Source organism: Hemicordylus capensis, chromosome 1, assembly GCF_027244095.1.
Source record: "Hemicordylus capensis ecotype Gifberg chromosome 1, rHemCap1.1.pri, whole genome shotgun sequence".
Classification (NCBI taxonomy): domain Eukaryota; kingdom Metazoa; phylum Chordata; class Lepidosauria; order Squamata; family Cordylidae; genus Hemicordylus; species Hemicordylus capensis.
This window is the reverse complement of record NC_069657.1, coordinates 420811028-420831680: the sequence shown is the minus strand read 5'-3', so window position 1 is coordinate 420831680 and position 20653 is coordinate 420811028. Positions and strand designations below refer to the sequence as shown.

Sequence of the window (20653 nt, the reverse complement as noted above, 5' to 3'; positions counted from 1 at the left end):
TGGTTAGACAAGTTGCTACTAAAAGATATTGCTGGCTGTTTGTTTTTTAAACCCTTCTTAGTAAGTATTAAATGTTGTTAATATTGTTGAGTGCTTAATTTTCAAGTGCATTCTAGTGTTGTTAAAAAAATAGAATAACAATTCAGAACACAGCTAGTATTTTCTTGTGGTGAATTGTTTAGTTTGTCAAGGTGTTAAAAGTGCACTCCTGCATTAAATAAGTGAATTCAGCTTCTAGACTGATGGGGGGTATCAGTCTGGTTAGATGTCACACATCCTTATAAAAGGGTGGTGCTGAGGAATCTTGACAGTTAATCCCTTCCCATTCCCCCAGCTCTTTAGTATCTGGGGAATATTATGTTGGTCAGAGGCTCATGTGTCCTATTGGAGTCCTAATATGCTTCAGTGCCACTACATATATATAGCTGCTCCCCCAAGTTATTTCTTTACCATCCAACAGCTCAGTTAAAGGCAAGTATTCCTAACTTTTTGTGAAGTCAGTTGAAAACCAATATAGTATGTTATAGTGGTATAGAGAAGAGTTAGTAGTAATACATATTTTGTTCCCCGAAATCCAGGGGTAAGAGCGCCTGTGATGTGGGATGGGGTGGTTATGTGTCCACACAAAGTTTTAGTGCCTCCCACCTTTAGGAACTCACCAGCTTCACCTGCTCCTGTTGCAGTTCCCTTACTGCCAAAAATCTGTGCTTTGTGTAGCATCGCCACATAAAGACCGGCAACAAAAGACACTGTACTTTCTTGGCAAAAGCATTAATGGCCTTGGAGCAAAACTGTCAACTACACATTATAACAAGCTCCAATTTACTACCATTCAAATCACATACTTCTGATGCCTGTCACTAATATATGCTAGTACCACACAAATTGGTCATTTGAATCCCTGAGATTTTTGCCAGATTTGGCTTTTTAAAAGCCAAATTTTGGGTTACGGCCCATTTGACCCACGAGTATACACCTTAGGTTCTGGCCCCCAAATCCTTTTTTAGTCCTGGCTGGTGTGGTCGCCGGGTGGCCAAGTGTGATTGTGCTAGGTGCCTTAGAGACAGAGGGGGAAATGGGGAAAGAAATATGTGGGATGGGAATATGTTACGTTGCATGTTGAAATGTTTCTGCTAATGCATATTTGCATAAATATACCTGTTTTATATTCTTACATTCTTGTGAGTTCAGTTGCTGTTTGTGCCCTCAAGAACCCACGTGTTAAAAATACTGCATGTGTCACGTGTGTGTGTGTGTGTGTGTGTGTGTGTGTGTGTGTGTTGCTTAACTCGCAGCCAGGGCGGTGGTGGGAGGGAGCTTCCGAAGGCCTTTAGGTCCAGGCTCCAAAATTACCTAGGTGTACCTCTGCCCCAGATGGCACTGGTATAGTGTTCTCCAGACATTGCAAGGAGGAAGTTGGGGAGAGATTCCATGAGTGTGACAATGTGGAAGTTGTCTTTTAAAAGCTCAAGTTACAAGTAAATGTTGTATTAAAATCCGTGCACAAAGACAGTGGGAACATATCTCCAATGTGTCCCAAATTACTGGCTGGGCCAAAAATATTTTCTATTAGGCTTGTATGACTGCCTCTTTGACTTGAAAATCAGCCATACTGGATTGGTAAAATGCCATCAGCTGAACTAATATATCTCATCTCCACATTGTATTCATCAAGGGCATAAATGAAATATGTATTCATAAATATGGTGTGTTTACCTCCATATTAATATACCATAAGGTATACGTCCTGATAAATATGGTGTGCTGACTGTCTGCTTTTTTCAAATATTTCTGAGTCTGCCACCTTCCTTCCCCTATAGCTCACTGTGTTTGCTCTCTGCCTTGTAGATTGCTTCATGATTCCATTGGATTATTTATTATTATTATTATTAATTCGATTTCTATACCGCCCTTCCAAAAATGGCTCAGGGCGGTTTACAAAGAGAGATAACAAACAAATAAGATGGCTCCCTGTCCCCAAAGGGCTCACATTCTAAAAAGAAACATAAGACACACACCAGCAACAGTCACTGGAAGTACTGTGCTGGGGGTGGATAGGGCCAGTTACTCTCCCCCTGCTAAATAAAGAGAATCACCACTATAAAAGGTGCCTCTTTGCCCAGTTAGCAGGGATTATATGTTTCTCTCTGCTAGTCCCTCATTTGTACCTAGCCTTGTATAGTTCTGTACTGCTTTTATGCACAACACTGTAGAAGTCGCAAGAGAAGAAGTTGTGCTATGGACCCTGATATCATTCTTGAATTTGCCTGAATAACCAATCGTGGGGTGAAAGAGAAAAAGAAATCAGAATGAAATAACTGGCTAGATTCTATATAATGTACTACTTTTATTCAAATGTGCCCAGATTAGGATGAAGTAGAATTGGAAACTTTTTGTTGTGGTTCTTTTTAAAAAAGATATATGAAAAAGATTTTTTTTACTAGATTTGTATACTGCTTTGTATTTAAAAAATAAATCCACCAGAGTTGTTTTAGAAGAAAATGAAGACAGTAGAACAATTAAAACAGACTAAATAAAAACAAAAACCAACAGCAGGACCATCAAAAGCTGCAGCAACAAACTAACTAGCAACAAAAAGCACACCAAAAGAGAAAGGTCTGAACCTGCTTGTGGAGTGCCAGAAGGGATGGAATAAAGCACACAGCCTATGGAAGGACATTCCGGAGCGCGAGAGAGACAATCAAGAAGGCCCATTGGGCCTCTGAATATGATAGAACTTAAAGTAGGGCCTCCTCAGCTGATCCTAAAGTATGGGGATGTTCATATTGCAGGGAATGCCTACTCCTGTTATCGAACATAAAGATTTGGACTGCAATCTTGCTTATTGTTAGGCTGCTTAAATCTCATTAACTTCAGCTTGATTTGATTAGCCTATGTGCAGGAGTCCAGTCTTGGTCAACAGCTTTTCTTCCCACCCCACCCCCGATTAGAGAATCTTTAGAATATCTCCTGTTATACTATAATTGGAAAATTAATCCTGGCATTCCTTTGTTGCAGTGGATGAATATATTGCAATAGCAAAGGAAAAACATGGCTACAACGTAGAACAGGTAAGAGTTATGAATACGATAAATTAGTATAAGGTAACCATTTGTTTATTTAAATGTTTTTATTGTCTGCTGTTTCCACCTGAATGGTGTACAAAGCAGCTCAAAATATAATAAAAATACATAATATTAAAACAATATAAAATATATTATAAGATAAAATATCTGGTCAAAGGTCCAGATGTGGGTGGCATCTAGACCTTTGGCACAAAGGTAAGCTGTGAGTGGAAGCGCCTTTTATTAATGGAAGAAGAATTCCTCTTGTGCAAGGACCACTTGCATGAGCACAACTCTTCTTTTCATGGAAGGAGTTTCTGCCAGTGGTGCGTTGCTTCACCATAGGTCTAGATACTACCAAGTAGAGAAAAGGTACAGAGCCAGCTCAGCCCCCATTCTCTCCAAAAAACTTCCTGGGGGGCAGGAGAAAAGCAGTTTTAGTTTATCTCTGGAAGAAGAGGAGGGCTGGGTCAACCATGCCTTCTAGGGAGGGAGTACATAATCTGTTTCATGTGACAGCTAACCCCGGATTCCAGAGGAAGAACTAGAGTCTTGGATGATGACCTGAGTGGGACAGATTCCTGTGAGACCATGTGGTCCATCTGTGTCAGACCCAGATCATGTAGGGTTTTCTGTAAACCAGCACTTGGAGTGGTTTCCTAGAAACTAATTGGGAGCCAATGCAATTTCTTCAACACAACTGTTAATGTGTAGTATAATCACTACCATTCAGCAATCTGGCCACCTTGGCCTGAACCTATGATAGTTTCCAATTGGGCTTCAAAGGCAGCCCTGTGTGGAATATGGGGGAATCAACAGGATTATACCAGCCCTGTTTCCTGAAGTAGGTCATACACCAGGGCGACCAAGATTTGTTTGTTTCAAGCTCAAGCCTGAAACCATCAAGCTCAAGCCTGATGGATAGGGATAGTTGTTCCATTCAAGAAATTTTGAAGTTGAATCACCATCGCACCCTGTAGCAGTAGCTACATGTAGTAATTCTATCAGAGGGTTTTTTTTCACCCGTCTAGCTTCCAAAATTTGGACCATTGAAGAAGGGTGGCCCTCTCTAACTACATCAATGATCCTCATAGTTTTTTCAGATAGGGACTGTCTACTTGCGAGGGGTGGGAGGATAACTTCAAAATGACAGCCATTTCCCATAGTGCTGACCTCTGTGCAGTGCTGTGCCCAGAACTGGTGGTTGGGGGGAACCTTTAAAAGAAATGGAGCCCTTCGAGTCCCAGTGCCACTTGGAAACCACATACGGAGCACTGGGAAGTATAGTCCTTCCCAGCGCTTTCCCCATAGAGCTCCATAGGAGCCTAACATAAGAACAGCCCTGCTGGATCAGGCTCAAGGCCCATCTAGTCCAGCATCCTGTTTCGCACAGTGGCCCACCAGATGCCGCAGGAAGCCACAGGCAGGAGTTGAGGGCGTGCCCTCTCTCCTGCCATTACTCCTCTGCAACTGGTAATCAGAGGCACACCCTTGAGGCTGGAGGTGGCCCACAGACCTCTGACTAGTAGCCATTGATAGACCTCTCCTCCATGAAGTCATCCAAACCCCTCTTAAAGCCATCCAGGTTGTTGGCCATCACCACATCCTGTGGCAGAGAATTCCACAAGTGGATCACGCGTTGTGTGAAAAAGTACTTCCGTTTTTTGGCCCTAGACCTCTTGGCAATCAATTTCATGGAGTGACCCCTGGTTCTAGTGTTGTGTGAGAGGGAAAAGAATCTCTCTCTCTCCACTTTCTCCATGCCATGCATGATTTTATAGACCTCTATCATGTCTCCCCGCAGTCGTCTTTTTTCTAAACTAAAAAGCCCCAGGTGTTGTAATCTTGCCTCGTAAGAAAGGTGCTCTAGGCCCCTGATCATCTTGGTTGCCCTCTTCTGTACCTTCTCCAGTTCAAAAATGTCCTTTTAAAGATGTGGTGACCAGAATTGTACGCAGTACTCCAAGTGTGGTCGCACCATAGTTTTGTATAAGGGCATTATAATGTTAGCCGTTTTGTTTTCAATCCCCTTCCTAATGATCCCTAGCATGGAATTTGCCTTTTTCACAGCTGCTGCACATTGAATAGACACTTTCAACGAGCTGTCAACCACAACCCCAAGATCCCTTTCCTGGTCCGTCACCGACAGCTCAGATCCCATCAGCATATACTTGAAGTTGGGGTTTTTCGTCCCAATGTGCATCACTTTACACTTGCTAACATTGAACCGCATTTGCCATTTTGTCGCCCAATCCCCCAGTTTGGAGAGATCCTTTTGGAGCTCTTCACAATCCGTTATGGATTTCACTACCCGGAAGAGTTTGGTATCATCTGCAAATTTGGCCACATCGCTGCTTACCCCTGCTTCTAGATCATTTATGAATAAATTAAAAAGCACCGGTCCCAGTACAGATCCCTGGGAGACCCCACTTCTTACTTCCCTCCATTGTGAAAACTCTCCATTTATACCTACCCTCTGTTTTCTGTCTTTCAACCAGTTAGCAATCCACACATGTACTTGTCCCTTTATTCCATGACAGCTAGGTTTCCTCAGGAGTCTCTGATGAGGAACTTTGTCAAAAGCTTTTTGGAAGTCCAGGTAGACTATGTCAACTGGATCACCTTGATCCACATACTTGTTGACACTCAAAGAAGTCCAAAAGGTTGGTGAGGCAAGATTTACCTTTGCGGAAGCCATGCTGGCTCACTCCCAGCAGGGCCTGTTCTTCTAGGTGCTTTACAATTTTATCCTTGAGGATGCTTTCCATCAATTTGCCTGGAACGGACGTTAGGCTAACTGGCCTGTAATTTCCCGGATCGCCCCTGGATCCCTTTTTGAAAATCGGTGTTACATTTGCTACTCTCCAGTCCTCTGGTACAGAGCCCGATTTCAGGGATAAGTTAAATATTTTAGCAAGGAGGTCGGCAATTTCACCTTTGAGTTCTTTGAGGACTCTTGGATGGATGCCATCCGGCCCTGGTGATTTTTTAGCTTTCAGTTTTTCCAGACAGTTTAGAACATCATCCCTTGTCACTTCTATCAGACTCAGCTCTCTAGCCTCCATCCCTAAAAAGCCTGGTTCAGGAACAGGTATATGCTCAGTATCCTCTGCCGTGAAGACAGACACAAAGAACTCATTCAGTTTCTCTGCAACCTCCACATCCTCCTTAATAATCCCTTGCACTCCCTCATTGTCTAATGGCCCAACCGCCTCCCTGGCAGGTTTCCTGCTTTTGATGTACTTAAAGAAGTTTTTGTTATTCCCCTTGATACTTTTGGCTAAAGGTTCCTCAAACTCTCTTTTTGCCTCCCTTATTGTCACCTTGCATTTCTTTTGCCAGAGTTTGTGTTCCTTTCTGTTCTTTTCGTTTGGACAGGCCTTCCAATTTTGGAAGGAAGTCTTCTTCCCTTTTATGGCTTCCTTGACGGTACCCGTTAGCCATGCTGGCATCCTCCTGGACTTAGTGGTACCTTTCCTCCTTTTGGGTTTACAATCTAACTGGGCTTCTAGTATTGTGGTTTTGAGTAAACTCCATGCACTCTGGAGCGAAGTGACTCTCCTGATTTCCCCCCTCAGCTTTCTTTTCACCATACTCCTCATTTTGGAGAAGTTTCCTCTTTTGAAATTTAAAATGTCTGTGTTTGACATCCTGGTGATTCTCTCCCCGCATGTATGCTGAATTTGATGGCACTGTGGTCACTGTTCCCTAAAGGGTCGATGACACTGACATCACGCACCAGGTCCTGGGTGTCACTCAGAATTAGATCCAAGGTCGCCTTCTCTCTGGTCGGTTCCATGACCAACTGTTCTAAGGCACAGTCATTTAGTATATCTAGAAATTTGACCTCTTTGTCCTGACTTGAGTGTGAATTTACCCAGTCTATGTGTGGGTAGTTGAAATCACCCATAATTACAGCCCTGCCTCTCCTTGATGCCTCCCTGATTTCCTCCTGCAACTCCTAGTCACTGTCGGCATTTTGATCCGGAGGGCGATAGCATGTCCCCAGTAGCACGATTCCTTTCCGGCCTTGTATAGTCACCCACAGGGTTTCTGTGGAGGACTCCAGTCCACCTAGGTTTTCTAGCTTGTTAGATTCTATCCCTTCTTTAACATACAGTGCTACCCCTCCTCCAAGGCGCCCCTCCCTGTCCTTCCTATAGAGTTTATACCCAGGGATAACAGTGTCCCACCGGTTCTCACTGTTCCACCATGTTTCTGTTATGCCCACTATGTCTATTTCTGCATTAGCAACCAAGCACTCCAGCTCACCCATCTTGGCTCGGAGGCTTCTGGCATTGGCATACAAGCACCTATACACTGAATCTTTCCCCTGGTGTATGCTATTCCTTTGACTCTTTGACCTGTTGGCACAGCCTCCCGTCTGCTCTTTATGCGGTTCTGCTCCGTCCCCATCTGTTTTATTTGAATTCTTTGCAGCCTCACACTTTAAAGGATGGCTTTTGCCAAACGGGATACTGCCCAGCTCCCATCAGCTGTTCCCCAGGTGTCATTTTAAAAGCTGCTCTGCAACCTTTTTGATTTTAAGAGCCAGCAGTCTGGTTCCATCTTGGTTCAAGTGCAGCCCGTCCCTTTTGTACAGGCCTTGCTTGCCCCAAAATGTGTCCCAGTACCTAACAAATCTAAAGCCCTCCTCCCGGCACCAACGTCTCATCCACGCATTGAAACCCCTCAGCTCTGCCTGTCTCACTGTACTTGCGCGTGGAACAGGTAGCATTTCTGAGAATGCTACCTTGGGGGTCCTGGATTTCAAAATGCTACCTATCAGCCTAAATTTGGCTTCCAGGACCTCCCGACTGCATTTCCCCACATCGTTGGTGCCGACGTGCACCACGACAGCTGTCTCCTCCCCAGCACTGCCTAGGAGCCTGTCTAGACGCTGCGTAAGATGTCATAGGCTAAAGAGGGCTCTGTTTCCCTTAAAGGTGCCCAGCCAGTGCTCGGCTGCACAGTGACCGCCAGAACTCCCTGGGCTGCACTCTCAGGGGGACTGTGTGGAGTATTTCACTTTGGCCAAATCTCCAGCAAATAACAGTTCATCAGGGAGCTAGACTTAAGGTTGATGGAAGCTGCTACTGGCTCCCCGAACTTGCAATGAAGAACACTGAACTAGATGCATGGATAGGGAGTGTGCATGTCTCACAAAGCCAAGATTTGATCCTGTTTCCTTTTGACACCTGAACTGGCTCAATGTATCATGATACAAAACTAAGTACTTTTTCTCTTTTCTTTCTTTTTTAAAAGGCACTTGGCATGTTGTTCTGGCATAAGCACAACATTGAGAAGTCCCTTGCAGATCTCCCAAATTTTACTCCTTTCCCAGATGAGTGGACAGTTGAAGATAAAGTCCTTTTTGAGCAAGCTTTCAGTTTCCATGGGAAAAGCTTTCACAGGATACAACAAATGGTAAGGTAATACAGGTGGCCCTCGTTATTTGTGGGGGTTCTGTTCTCACCTATAGGCGCAAATATGGAAACCGTGAATAACGAAACCTTGAGTCAATGGGAACTGGGGGGGTTAGGTTCCTAAGAACAACAAGGGGGGGGGAGCAAGGGGGACAGAAATAAGAGAAGAATAGGACAGTACCATTCCTCCAGGTCTCCAGCAGTGCCCCTCCCAGCCCCCCAAAACTGTTGAATGTCCATGTTTATATGGCTCTCTGCTGGAAAATGGCAGCCGGAAATGACATCAGAAGTAATTTCCGGGTCATTTCTGGCCACTCAAAACCACAGAGAGGTGAATGTTGGCTATTTTTCTACCTGTGGATAATGAAACTGTGTCACTAAGACACAATCTCAGATACACGAAACCACAGATACAGAGTCTGCAGATAACGAGGACCACCTGCACTTAGAATATTATTGCTATGTGTCAGCTATCCATTCAGTAGATGACTTTATTGTAATCAAGTGTGTGTGTATGCATTTGTGTTTGCTTGTGTGTGTCTATTTTAAGAGGTTGCTACTCCAAAGGGAGAGTGAAGGTTTTTGTTCTTCATTGTCTCTGCACAAGCTCATGTGGGTTCTGTGTCTATGCAGAGCAGTGTCTCTGAACCGAGCAGACTTGACCCATCAGCTGTTCTGCTTCTTGCTGCTGCAGGCACTCACTAAGAGGAAACTAACTTCAGTACCTTCTTCTCTGCTGCGGGCCGCAGTGTTGCAGCAAACACTTCTAGTACCGAAGAAGAGCCATTCTTTGCTGCTGGATGAGGACATCTCATGTGGGTTATTCTTCCCACATGCTCCGGAGGGGTGGGACAATATTAATTAAGGAACTCTTTATAAGCCTGGGAAGGAGAAGCCCCAGCCAATTCTGCTAATCTTGCATTCAGTCTCTTTGCCTTAGCCAAGCCTTCTCTCTTTTGTCCAACTTTTTTCCATTTACCTTCTCTCAACCTCCCCCCCCCCAAAAAAAACCCTTTCATTTCTTTTCTGCTCTCTGCTTCCTCGCTGTCCATGGATTGCTTGCCTAAGAGGGTGCAGCATGTGCCAAAGGGTTAGAAACTGCCCTTTTCTTCCTGACTGGGAGGATTCACCACCAACCAGTGCTGACTCACTCGACATCCTCACTCCCGCCGACAACCACTGGGTCCTCACCGGTGCCAGTGGAAGGGAGAAGTGGACCAGATCCCTTGGAAGGACTGTCTTGTCCATCCGCACCCGGGATGTGGCCTGTGAAAAAGTGCTGCCATGCTCAGACACCAAACCAGCCCGGGATGCCAAAGGAGGCCTCCACTCCTCCCACACTCCCTCCTGGCCGCATGGAGACAGAGCAAGACCCTTGTACTCCTCCTCCGCGGCCGCCCAAAAGGCTTTGCCGTGCAGCATTGCCCCCTGTGTCTGAGCCCTCTCCAGTTCCACAGCACCTCTAGTGGAGCCTCTGCGGAACATAATGGACTATGGACCGGAAGGATGACAGAGGCCCTCTGGTGGGCGTGGCCCAGCTGGCCACTCCCAGTCCCATCTGCGCCACCTGCAGCTCTGGCAAACAAAGCTCGCAAAAGAGGCTTGAAGCCTGCAGACAAGGACAACATGGTCGGGCCTTCCTTGCCAGCTCAGCCCGCCCACCCGTAGCCAGATTTGGGACAGGGTACACCGACTCCAGCCAGACCTTCAACACCAGAACTGGTGAGACCGAAGCCTTCCTACCCCTTCCTTCCCTGATAACTCCAATCACCGGCTCCTCTACCTACTTTTCCTGTGGAGGTCCCCACTACTTGGCAATTGTGGTTTCAGGGTATGCTGGATAAACCCTGCAGCATCACAGGCATTCCAAAACCTCTAAAAAGCAGGACTAAGATAGGGAGTCATCTTCATCCTCCTATTCCTCTTCTTCATCCTCATTTTCCAGTCATCCTAAAAAGACAAAAAGGGAATATAAGCACAAAAACCCCCAACAGTCCAAAAAGGCAAAGAAGCCTAAGAAAGAAAGCAAAGCCAAAGGGGATGAGTTCCTCTTCCAATTCTTCTGCCATTTCAACATCCTTCTGATCAAGTCCTCATCCCTTGCAAATGCGGAATCGGATGTATAAGTTACCCTTCAAATGCTGCCAGACCATGGTTTTCTGGTGAACAGGGTGAAGAGACACCTGACACCATTCACTCAAATTCATCACCTGGGAGTGATTATAGATACCTCTCAGGACCATCTTCATCTTCTGCAGGATAGTATACACAAGATCCTTTTACTCATTTGACAGATCACTACTACCACAGCAGTACCACTCCTCACACTGGCCAAACTCCTGGGCCAGATGGTGGCTTCCCTGAATGCGGTGCCTTGGGACTTTAACCTCTGTACCCTTCAGTGGTTCCTGTTACCGCAATAACACAGCAACAACCTACCATTGTTGACCTTCCTGCACATGTCCTCCAGGCCCTCCGCCGGTGGAGCCATCCATCCCATCTTTCCCAGGGCAAGACCTTATTGGATCCTCCCAGGACAAGAGACACTAGTCTCTCGAGCTAGGGGCCTCATTGCCTGCACCATTCCACCCAGGGAAAATGGATGTGCCAGGAACAACGCCACAACATCAACTAGCTGGAGCCCAGAGCCATACATTTAGAGCCATACATTTAGCCCTACAGGCCTTTCAGCCCATTCTGCTAAACCGTCATGTACTGGTACATACAGACAGTGTCACAGCCAAGGCATACGTGAATTGCCAGTGCGGCACCAGATCCAGATCCCTGCACCAAAAAGCAACACTACTTCTACAGTGGGCAGAGTCTCATCTCACATCACTCATTGCCCATCATGTCTCTGAACATGCAAGCAGACTGACTCAGCAGGGAAGAGATCCATCTGGCAGAGTGGAACCTACACAACCATTCATTTGAGCTCCTGAGTCAAGCTCTGGGATGCCCTCAGGTGGACCTATTGGTGTCTCCAGACAATAAATTTGCAAGGTTCTTCTCCCAATTTCCCTACGAGGGTGCAGAAGTATTGGATGCTCTATCCACCCTGTGGCCCCCGGGGCTTTTGTACAGTTTCCCTCTGACCCCGATTCTCAGCCGTTTACTTCACAGGATTCAGCTCCTCAAGGCTCAGGTGATTTTCGTGGCACCACATTGGCCCTGGTGCCCAAATTCTGTGGTTTGTGGAAATTCTACATCTGGTAGTGGTGGGTCCATGGTGCTCTTCAGTATCCCTGGATGTTCTCCATCAGGCTCCCGTCCTCCACCATGTCCCAAAGTGGTTCAAGCTTGCCATCTGGCGATTAAGCGGAACATCCTGAAAAGACCAGATATACACAGAAAGTCCTGGACATCATCTTGGCATCTAGGAGGAACTCAGCTAATCTCATGTACCATTCCATGTGGCAAATTTTCCTGCGCTGGTGCTGACATCACAACCTTTCTGGAGAAGATTGTGGCCTTCCTGAACTACTACTTTTACTACAAGCAGGCCTGGACAGAAGCCTCAGGGCCAATACACTGAAACGCCAAGCAGCAGCTCTCTCTGCTCTCCACTTCTGCTACATAGGCACTTTACTCACACCCGCACCTTAAACGCTTCCTTAGAGGTGCCATGCTCACCTCACCTCTGACGGTGCACAGGTTCCCCTCCTGGGACCTGCATAAAGTTTTATGAGGTCTGCACATGGTGCCTTTTGAGCCAAGTTGTTCCATACCACTACACATTCTTTCCTTCAGATTGGCCTTCCTCATAGCCATCACCTCAGCAAGATGTGTTTCGGAGTTATGTGCAAACAATAATTGTGGCTGGGGATGATGAGAGTTGTAGTTCAAAAACAGCTGGAGGGCCAAGGTTCCCCACCCCTGTGCTAAACCCAACTTCTGCATTTTTTCACCTGAATAAGTTCATCTGATACCTGACCCATCCTTTCTTCCTAAAGCTTTCTTGGTTTTCCACTGCTCCCAACACATCGTGCTTCCCTCATTTTGTCCCAAGCCAGTTCACGCCTTGGAGAAGACTGACACAAGACTGGTATGCGGCGCACCACTGAAAGGCTGGTATGACACTGCCTGAAAGTGTATCCATCTTGCACAGCGTCCTTCTGATCCACAGATGCCTTGTTTGCATCATTCCTCTATGGGTCAGAAAGTGTCATTGTTTGTATCTTTCTTCTATGGGTCAGCTACTATCGCCAGATGGATTAAGGCGTGTATAGTGCTGGTCTATGGAGTTCAAAACCTACAGCTGCCGCTCAAGATCATGGTTCACTTTACGAGGTTGGCAGCCACCCCAGCTGCGTTCCAGCAAACCCCCTGCTCGCAGAAATCTGCCAAGCAGCCACATGGGTGTCTCCTTCACTTGGCACTACATGCTTTGTATTTCTCAGGCAGCCTTTGGCAGACGTGTACTACAACATGTTCTTCCACCCCAGTAGACGCTGGTGCTCCCATCCGGGTTTCTTCACTGTGGCATGTCCCATGTGAGATGTTCTTATCCAGCAGCAGAGAAAGAAGCATTGGTTACTCTCCTTGAAGACTTCTTTGTGTTGCTGGATTTGAGGACATCTCGGCCCACCTGTTCGGGTGTCTGTATCTACTGGTGTGCTTCTTCCTGACGACTTGTTTCCTTTTTTCCTTCCCCTTCCTAGACTTATAAAGAATTCCTTAATTAACATAGTCCTGCTCTCTGGAGCATGTGGGAAGGATAACTCACGTGAAATGTCCTCAAATCTAGCAGCAAGAAGAAGCCTTCATGGTGAGTAACCAATGCCCCTTTTCATCCTTTCTTACTCTTGTGTGGTCATTTTGGGACTGGAAGGAGAGTGGAAATCATCGGGTCCAACCTCATGTCATAATTACTGTTCTGCTGCCCTCAGGTGATTCCCATCCATTCTAGGACCAGCATTAGGACTCAGCACCTTACTTTCTCATTCCAGTCTTGGAACAGGCATGTTTTGTATGGTAAAGGGAATGAAGAGGGCTGTGAGGAGAGCTGAGAGTTTGCTCTGCTTTGTCTCTGAACTAAAAGACCTGTTCACCGCAATCCTGTGTGTGTTTATTTGGACGTGCCCTACTGGGCCTAATGAGGCTAATTTCTGGATACATTTGCTTAGATCCAGCCTTGGCTTCTCAGCACATTAGCAATAGCAATAGCACTTACATCAGCACATTATCAGCACATTAAAAAACCAGCTGGCATTTTTTCAAGAAGTATCTTTACTAATACCACATGTCTGTGTCCAAAATGAATGCCATATAAATGCTGTATTAATAATTGGGCTCATCATTCAATAATAATAATAATAATAATTAATAAAACTATTCAACACCAATGAAACAAAACAGGCCTACAAGAAAGAACAAGTCAAGAACCGAGCAGAAAAATGGAGAAATAAGCCCCTGCATGGTCAATATTTACACAATATAAGTGGAAAATCAGACATCACCAAGACCTGGCAGTGGCTTAAGAATGGCAACTTGAAGAAAGAAACAGAGGGTTTAATACTGGCTGCACAAGAACAGGCACTAAGAACAAATGCAATAAGAGCAAAAGTCGAAAAATCCACAACAAACAGCAAGTGCCGCCTTTGTAAAGAAGCAGATGATGAAACAGTGGACCACCTGATCAGCTGTTGTAAGACGATTGCACAGACTGACTACAAACAAAGGCATGACAAGGTAGCAGGGATGCTACACCGGAACATCTGCAAAAAATACAAGCTACCTGTAGCCAAGAATTGGTGGGACCATAAAATTGAAAAAGTTGAAGAAAATGAAGATGTAAACATATTATGGGACTTCCGACTACAAACAGACAAACATCTGCCACACAATACACCAGATATCACTGTAGTTGAGAAGAAAGAAAAACAAGTGAAAATAATCGACATAGCAATACCAGGGGATAGCAGAATAGAAGAAAAAGAAATAGAAAAAATCACCAAATACAAAGATCTACAAATTGAAATTGAAAGGCTGTGGCAGAAGACGACCAAAATAATCCCAGTGGTAATTGGCGCCCTGGGTGCAGTTCCAAAAGACCTTGAAGAGCACCTCAACACCATCGGGGCCACAGAAATCACCATCAGCCAATTACAAAAAGCAACTTTACTGGGAACAGCCTATATTCTGCGATGATATCTATAACCATTGACAATAAAATTCTGGCATCCCAGGTCCTTGGGAAGGACTCGATGTCTGGATAAAACAAACCAGTCAATAACACCTGTCTGACTGTGTAAACAAGAAATAATAATAATGATGATGATGATCATTTGATTTCTATACCGCCCTTCCAAAAATGGCTCAGGGCGGTTTACAAAGAGAAACAACAAACAAATAAGATGGCTCCCTGTCCCCAAAGGGCTCACATTCTAAAAAGAAACACAAGACACACACCAGCAACAGTCACTGGAAGAATAGTTTTGTTTCAGCTCACATATGAATAATCCTCAGGAGCAACCATATCCCTGTAATGGTGAGGAAAAGTAATCCCAACAAATGTTTCAAAAGAATCCTACTGCTGGTTTTTTGCAATTTAAACTTTAATATGGCTGAGAACAGACCTACAGACAGTAAGATAAAGTGAGTGAGAGAGATGAACAGGTCATTGATTTTGTTATTTGATACAAAGATTTTTTTATTTTTTTGCTGGAAACCTTATTAAAATTCTCTTTTAATAAACTGGATGTTTATTAGTACAGTCTAGCACAGCCACAGTTATGCCATTTTAAAATAAGCCTCATTTATTTCAATTAAGCGTATATCTAAATCTCTCCTGTTGAAATCAGTGGGACTTTAAAATGCTTGACAATGGCTGGGCTGTACTTTATTTGTTAAGTAAAATGGTTATCCCTGGACACTGTATAAAAATTTCTCCAGTTCTAAGTAAAGGATTTTTAAATAGATGTAAAATTTAAAGAGGCAAAGAATGACTTTTTTGTGTGTAACTCGAACTGGCTTATTTTCCTTGTAAAGCAATTTCTATAAGAAAACAATTTCATAAAATTTTTATTAGCATTTTATAAAATGATTATTATCAACACAATGTCTTAAGTAGATGGAACACCATATGGACTGATTAAGCATAATATAAAGGTCTTTTAATTTTGTTTGCCTTATGTTCAAATATTAGTTCTATTTACACAATTATTCTTGAAGAGCAGCTCAGGTGTATACAGATTAAAGTGTATACATATACACTGCTGCCCTGTAACCAGAAGGTTACAAGTTCGATCCTGACCAGGGGCTCAAGGTTGACTCAGCCTTCCATCCTTCCGAGGTCGGTAAAATGAGTACCCAGAATGTTGGGGGCAATATGCTAAATCATTGTAAACCGCTTAGAGAGCTCCAGCTATAAAGCGGTATATAAATGTAAGTGCTATTGCTACATATATTTAAACTCCAATAGATTTTTAACTTAGTGGGATGATCCTTCTTACTTTATTTCTCAGGAGCATCTGTATTTCTGATTATGAGGAAATATAATCACAGCTAATGTTCTTTTAAAAAAACACTTGAGTTTTTTTAAAGTTAACATTCTACATGTTGAGAGTGCATGTTTACAGTGTTTTGAAGATAATCTGCAAAAAAAATATTTTAAATGCAATTCTCTCTATGTGGACAAAAAGCTATATGCCACTATATATGCATATAGTGTTATATGCATATTTAATGTTACATATTTTTATTATATTTTGAGCTGCTTTGGGCACTATTCAGGTGGAAATAGCAGGGCATAAAAACTTTTAAATAGTTACCTTATACTAATTTATTGTATTCATAATTCTTACCTGTTCCACACTGTAGCCATGTTTTTCCTTTGCTATTTAATTCCTAGCATTATTAACCAGTATCTACATATTTTGCTGGCATGTTTTAGCTTCCAGATAAGACAATTGCAAGCCTTGTAAAATACTACTACTCCTGGAAGAAAACTCGTTCTAGGACAAGTTTAATGGACCGCCAGGCTAGGAAACTCGCTAACAGAAATAATCAAGGTGACAGGTAAGAAATACTTTCCCCCATATCAGGTATTAATGCAAGGTATGTTTGCCCATGTTGTTCCTCTGCTCTGGCAGACTTGTTGGTGCATTCTGGAAAAATCTTTCATTAACAACCCTTGTCCCCATTTTACTGCATCATAGTCTGATGGGAATGGCCATAAGTGTAGCCCTAGTTAAATTGGAATGCTGTACAAGTGATAGAACAAGAAGAACTGACAGAGGGCCCACCAGGATGCCACATGCAGTACTTCTGCTCCCCTGTAATTCTTATACTATAGAAAACTGGTAGACTGGAATTCCTAAACATCTGCAGAGAGGAGCAAGTCTTTTGAGGTTTCTGCCTTATGCAATGACTGAAGGCCTTTCTCTTGTTCTCTACATATGAATGCCGCTGAACTGTATGGGCATACAAAAGGTACAGTACTTGTGGTGTAGCTCTCTTCTTGCCTCCCAGTCAGTTTTTCTAGGTACAGCTCATTCTGTTCTCCCTTCTATAATTCCATACAAGACTCTGGAGTAGGGATGTGCACAGAACCGCAGACAGCCAGTTTGGCGACAGGGTATGGGGGATTTACCTTTAAGGAGCAGTGCTCTTACCCGCCACTACTGCTGCATTTCCCCACTGGCGCTGTCTGCAGAATTGCTGGTGTGGGGCGGCAGCTTACCTTGTTGCCACCCTGGTCAGCATCAAACCACAAGTGCCCGGAGCACGTGTGCAAGTGCCTGGCGCCGCCCCACACCAGCAATTTTGTTTAATTGATTGATTGATTAGAATTAATGGGACTTAAGTTAGTCATGACCAACTCGTCTCATTGAATTTAGTGACGCTTTGGGTACAGGCCCAAAACTGCCCCCCCACCAAAAAAAATGTTGGCCTTAAGGGCAAAAGTGGAATATAGGGACAGACAAATGGGAGTGTTGACTAATTTGTTTCTATCCTTAGTGATGACGATGTGGAAGAAATGCACCCAATGGATGGAAATGATAGTGATTATGATCCCAAGAAGGAAACTAAAAAAGAGGTAATAAACTGCAGGAACTATGTTATTCACAAAAAATACACCAGAAATGGAGTGGACGGTACAAGAAACAAGGCCTTCTTAGTCATGGCATCCAATTCATGCAATCTCCTCCTGAGGCAGGTTCACCTGGCTTCCTTGCCCCATACCTTTCAATGAGCAGCAAAAACGTATCTGTTTGTGCAGGGTTTTGGTTCAGCATAAGTGGTAAGTATGTTAGTTTGGTTTGCTTGTAGTTTGTACTGCTGATTCTAGAACTAGCTAGACTTATTAGGTTGTAAGCTGCTTTGGGAGTCTCTGGTAGCAGTATTTTACTTAAAGCAACATGCTTAGAAAGCACTATAATTAAGAATCCACAACTTGGTGCTCATCAGCTCTAACTTACAGCTGTTGAAACATTTCTACTTACTCTGGCTTCTGCCTGACAGTGATGGAGGACAGATAAAGGGAAATCTCTATTTTTGTTACACTGTTGTACAATTTCTGGTAACCACATGAACGGTATATTAGCATTGCTCATAGAAAGAGGGAAAAGCTTAGGCCTCACTCATCTTCCCACATGGAGGGTGATAAATGCCAGTAAGTGCATGAACCTGTGTTAATTGCAACCTATGCCTGGAAGTGCCTTGCCAGACTGCTGTCACCAGCTAGACAGTAGGAAGGTCCCATTTGGTTGCTGGAAGCCATGAAGTGATGGAGGGGGTGGATAGGCCCAGCTGGAGTGACCTCTGCAACCAGCACTATGGGCCAACCTACTGACCTCCGTCAGTCATCCTGTGGCTTCTCACAGCTGAAGATCTTCTCTGGTCTTCATTTGCTATGGAAATTTGGCATGTACACCCATATCCGCATAGCTTACACTTTAGTAAATAGCCTATATATGGGAAGAGGGGCAGGGAGGACTGCTTAATGCTCATCTGGGAGGCATAGTGTCATGCCCTGCTTCTGGAGACTGGATTGCAGCCAGCATTAACAGCTGTACCTATCGAGGTCTCTATCTGTTTGGCCTGGCCTTCCAGGGTTTTTAAATTGTTGTAATTGTTTTTAACTTATTGTAACCTGGTTTTCCAGGGTTTAAAACTGTTTTTTAAACTGTTGATTGTTTTATGGTGTTTTATAGTCTGTTTTTAAGTGTGAATTTATTTTAATTGTTTTGGTTTTTAATGTAAACCAAATGCCTTGAGCCATTTCTGGAAGGGCGGTATAGAAATCGAATAAATAAATATAATGACACACCTCTGCACCTTGCCTTCTCCCATGCCACTGAAGGGGACAAAACCATCCCCCTGCCAGGAGTTAAAATTGAATAAAGCCACCTATAAAGAAGAGATGGTTAAACAGAAATTAAATTGAGCAATGTACAAGTGAGAAGGAGAAAAAGTAGTAAAGTATGCTTGAAAGAACAGTTCTATTAAGTGCAAGGTTGTCAAGATAATTGTTTTTCTGTAGCATTTTTGATTTGCCGCTTATTGGAATCAGATTTGGAAAAGATCAGCAGTTACAGCCTGTAACATTCCCCCGTCCCAAAATAATGTGTTGTGATATATGAAAACTACCATTTTAGAATAAGATCTTGCATTGATTACTTGCCTTTTCGTTGCAGCTAGAATTAACCTTGCCTCTGAGAAGAAATAACTTTGCTTACTGTCAGTATTGGACAAATATAAGCAGATACGGTTAATTGTTTTGTTGTTTAATTGGATATATTAAGAGCGGGATATAAGTGTAATAATAAAAAAATAATATCAAAGGACTGCAACAGGATAATTTTGTCGAACTGGTCTGTGCTTATCAATCATTGTAATGTTGCATGTTATGAAAGGAGAGGAACATTTAGATTAAAAAATCAAGAGGAGTAACAAAAACTTCTTTAAATACATCAGAAGCAGGAAACCCGCCAGGGAGCCAGTTAGACCATTAGACAATGAGGGAGTGAAAGGGATTGTTAAGGAGGATATGGAGGTTGCAGAGAAGCTAAATGAGTTCTTTGCATCTTTCTTCACGGCAGAGGATACTGAGCATATACCTGTTCCTGAACCAGGCTTTTCGGGGATGGAGGCTATAGAACTGAGTCAGATAGAAGTGACAAGAGATGATGCTCTAAACTGTCCGGAAAAATTAAAAACTAGCAAATCGGCAGGGCCAGATGGCATCCATCCAAGAGTCCTTAAATAACTCAAATGTGAAATTGCCGACCTCCTTGCAAAAATATATAACTTATCTGTACCGGAGGACTGGAAAGTAGCAAATGTAACACCGATTTTCAAAAAGGGATCTAGGGGTGATCCTGGAAATTACAGGCTGGTTAGCTTAACGTCTGTTCCAGGAAAATTGATGGAAAACATTCTCAAAGATAAAATTGTAAAGCACATAGAAGAACAGACCCTGCTGGGAGTGAACCAGTATGGCTTCTGCAAAAGTAAATGTTGCCTCACAAACCTTTTGGAGTTCTTTGAGAGTGTCAACAAGTGTGTGGATCAAGGTGATCCAGTTGACATAGTACACCTGGACTTCCAAAAAGCTTTCGACAAAGTTCCTCATCAAAGATTCCTGAGGAAACTTAGCAGTCATGGGATAAGGGGATAAGCACATGTGTATGGATTGCTAACTGGTTGAAGGACAGGAAACAGAGGGTAGGGATAAATGGAGAGTTTTCACAACGGAAGTAAGTAAGAAGTGGGGTCTCTCAGGGATCTGTCCTGGGACCGGTGTTTTTTAATTTATTCATAAATGATCTAGAAGAGACCAAACTATTTAGGGTAGTGAAATCCAAAACAGATTATGAGGAGCTCCAAAAGGATATCGCCAAACTGAGCAACAAAAATGGCTAAAATGGGAGCAACAAAATGGCAAATGCAGTTCAGTGTTGGCAAGTGTAAAGCGATGCACATTGGGATGAAAAACCTAAACTTCAAGTATATATTGATGGGATCTGAGCTGTTGGCCAGGAGAGGGATCTTGGGGTCATGGTGGACAGTTCGTTGAAAGTGTCAATTCAATGTGTGGCAGCTGTGAAAAAGGCCAATTCCATGCTAGGGATCATTAGGAAGGGGTTTGAAAATAAAATGGCTAATATTATAATGCCCTTATACAAAACTCTGGTGTGACCACACTTGGAGTACTGT

The 20653-nt window shown here is 43.7% G+C and overlaps 1 protein-coding gene across 4 annotated transcripts in view; it reads left to right on the top strand.

Moving 5' to 3' along the window:
- The window catches only part of RCOR3 (REST corepressor 3), a 47408-nt gene that overhangs the window by 14008 nt on the left and 12747 nt on the right, over positions 1–20653 (top strand). For all 4 annotated transcript variants that reach the window (XM_053310353.1, XM_053310326.1, XM_053310336.1 and 1 more), the window contains exons 4-7: positions 3019–3071; positions 8331–8492; positions 16386–16510; positions 17453–17531. In XM_053310353.1, the coding sequence (XP_053166328.1) occupies positions 3019–3071; positions 8331–8492; positions 16386–16510; positions 17453–17531 (419 nt within the window). The remainder of the gene's footprint in view (positions 1–3018; positions 3072–8330; positions 8493–16385; positions 16511–17452; positions 17532–20653) is intronic.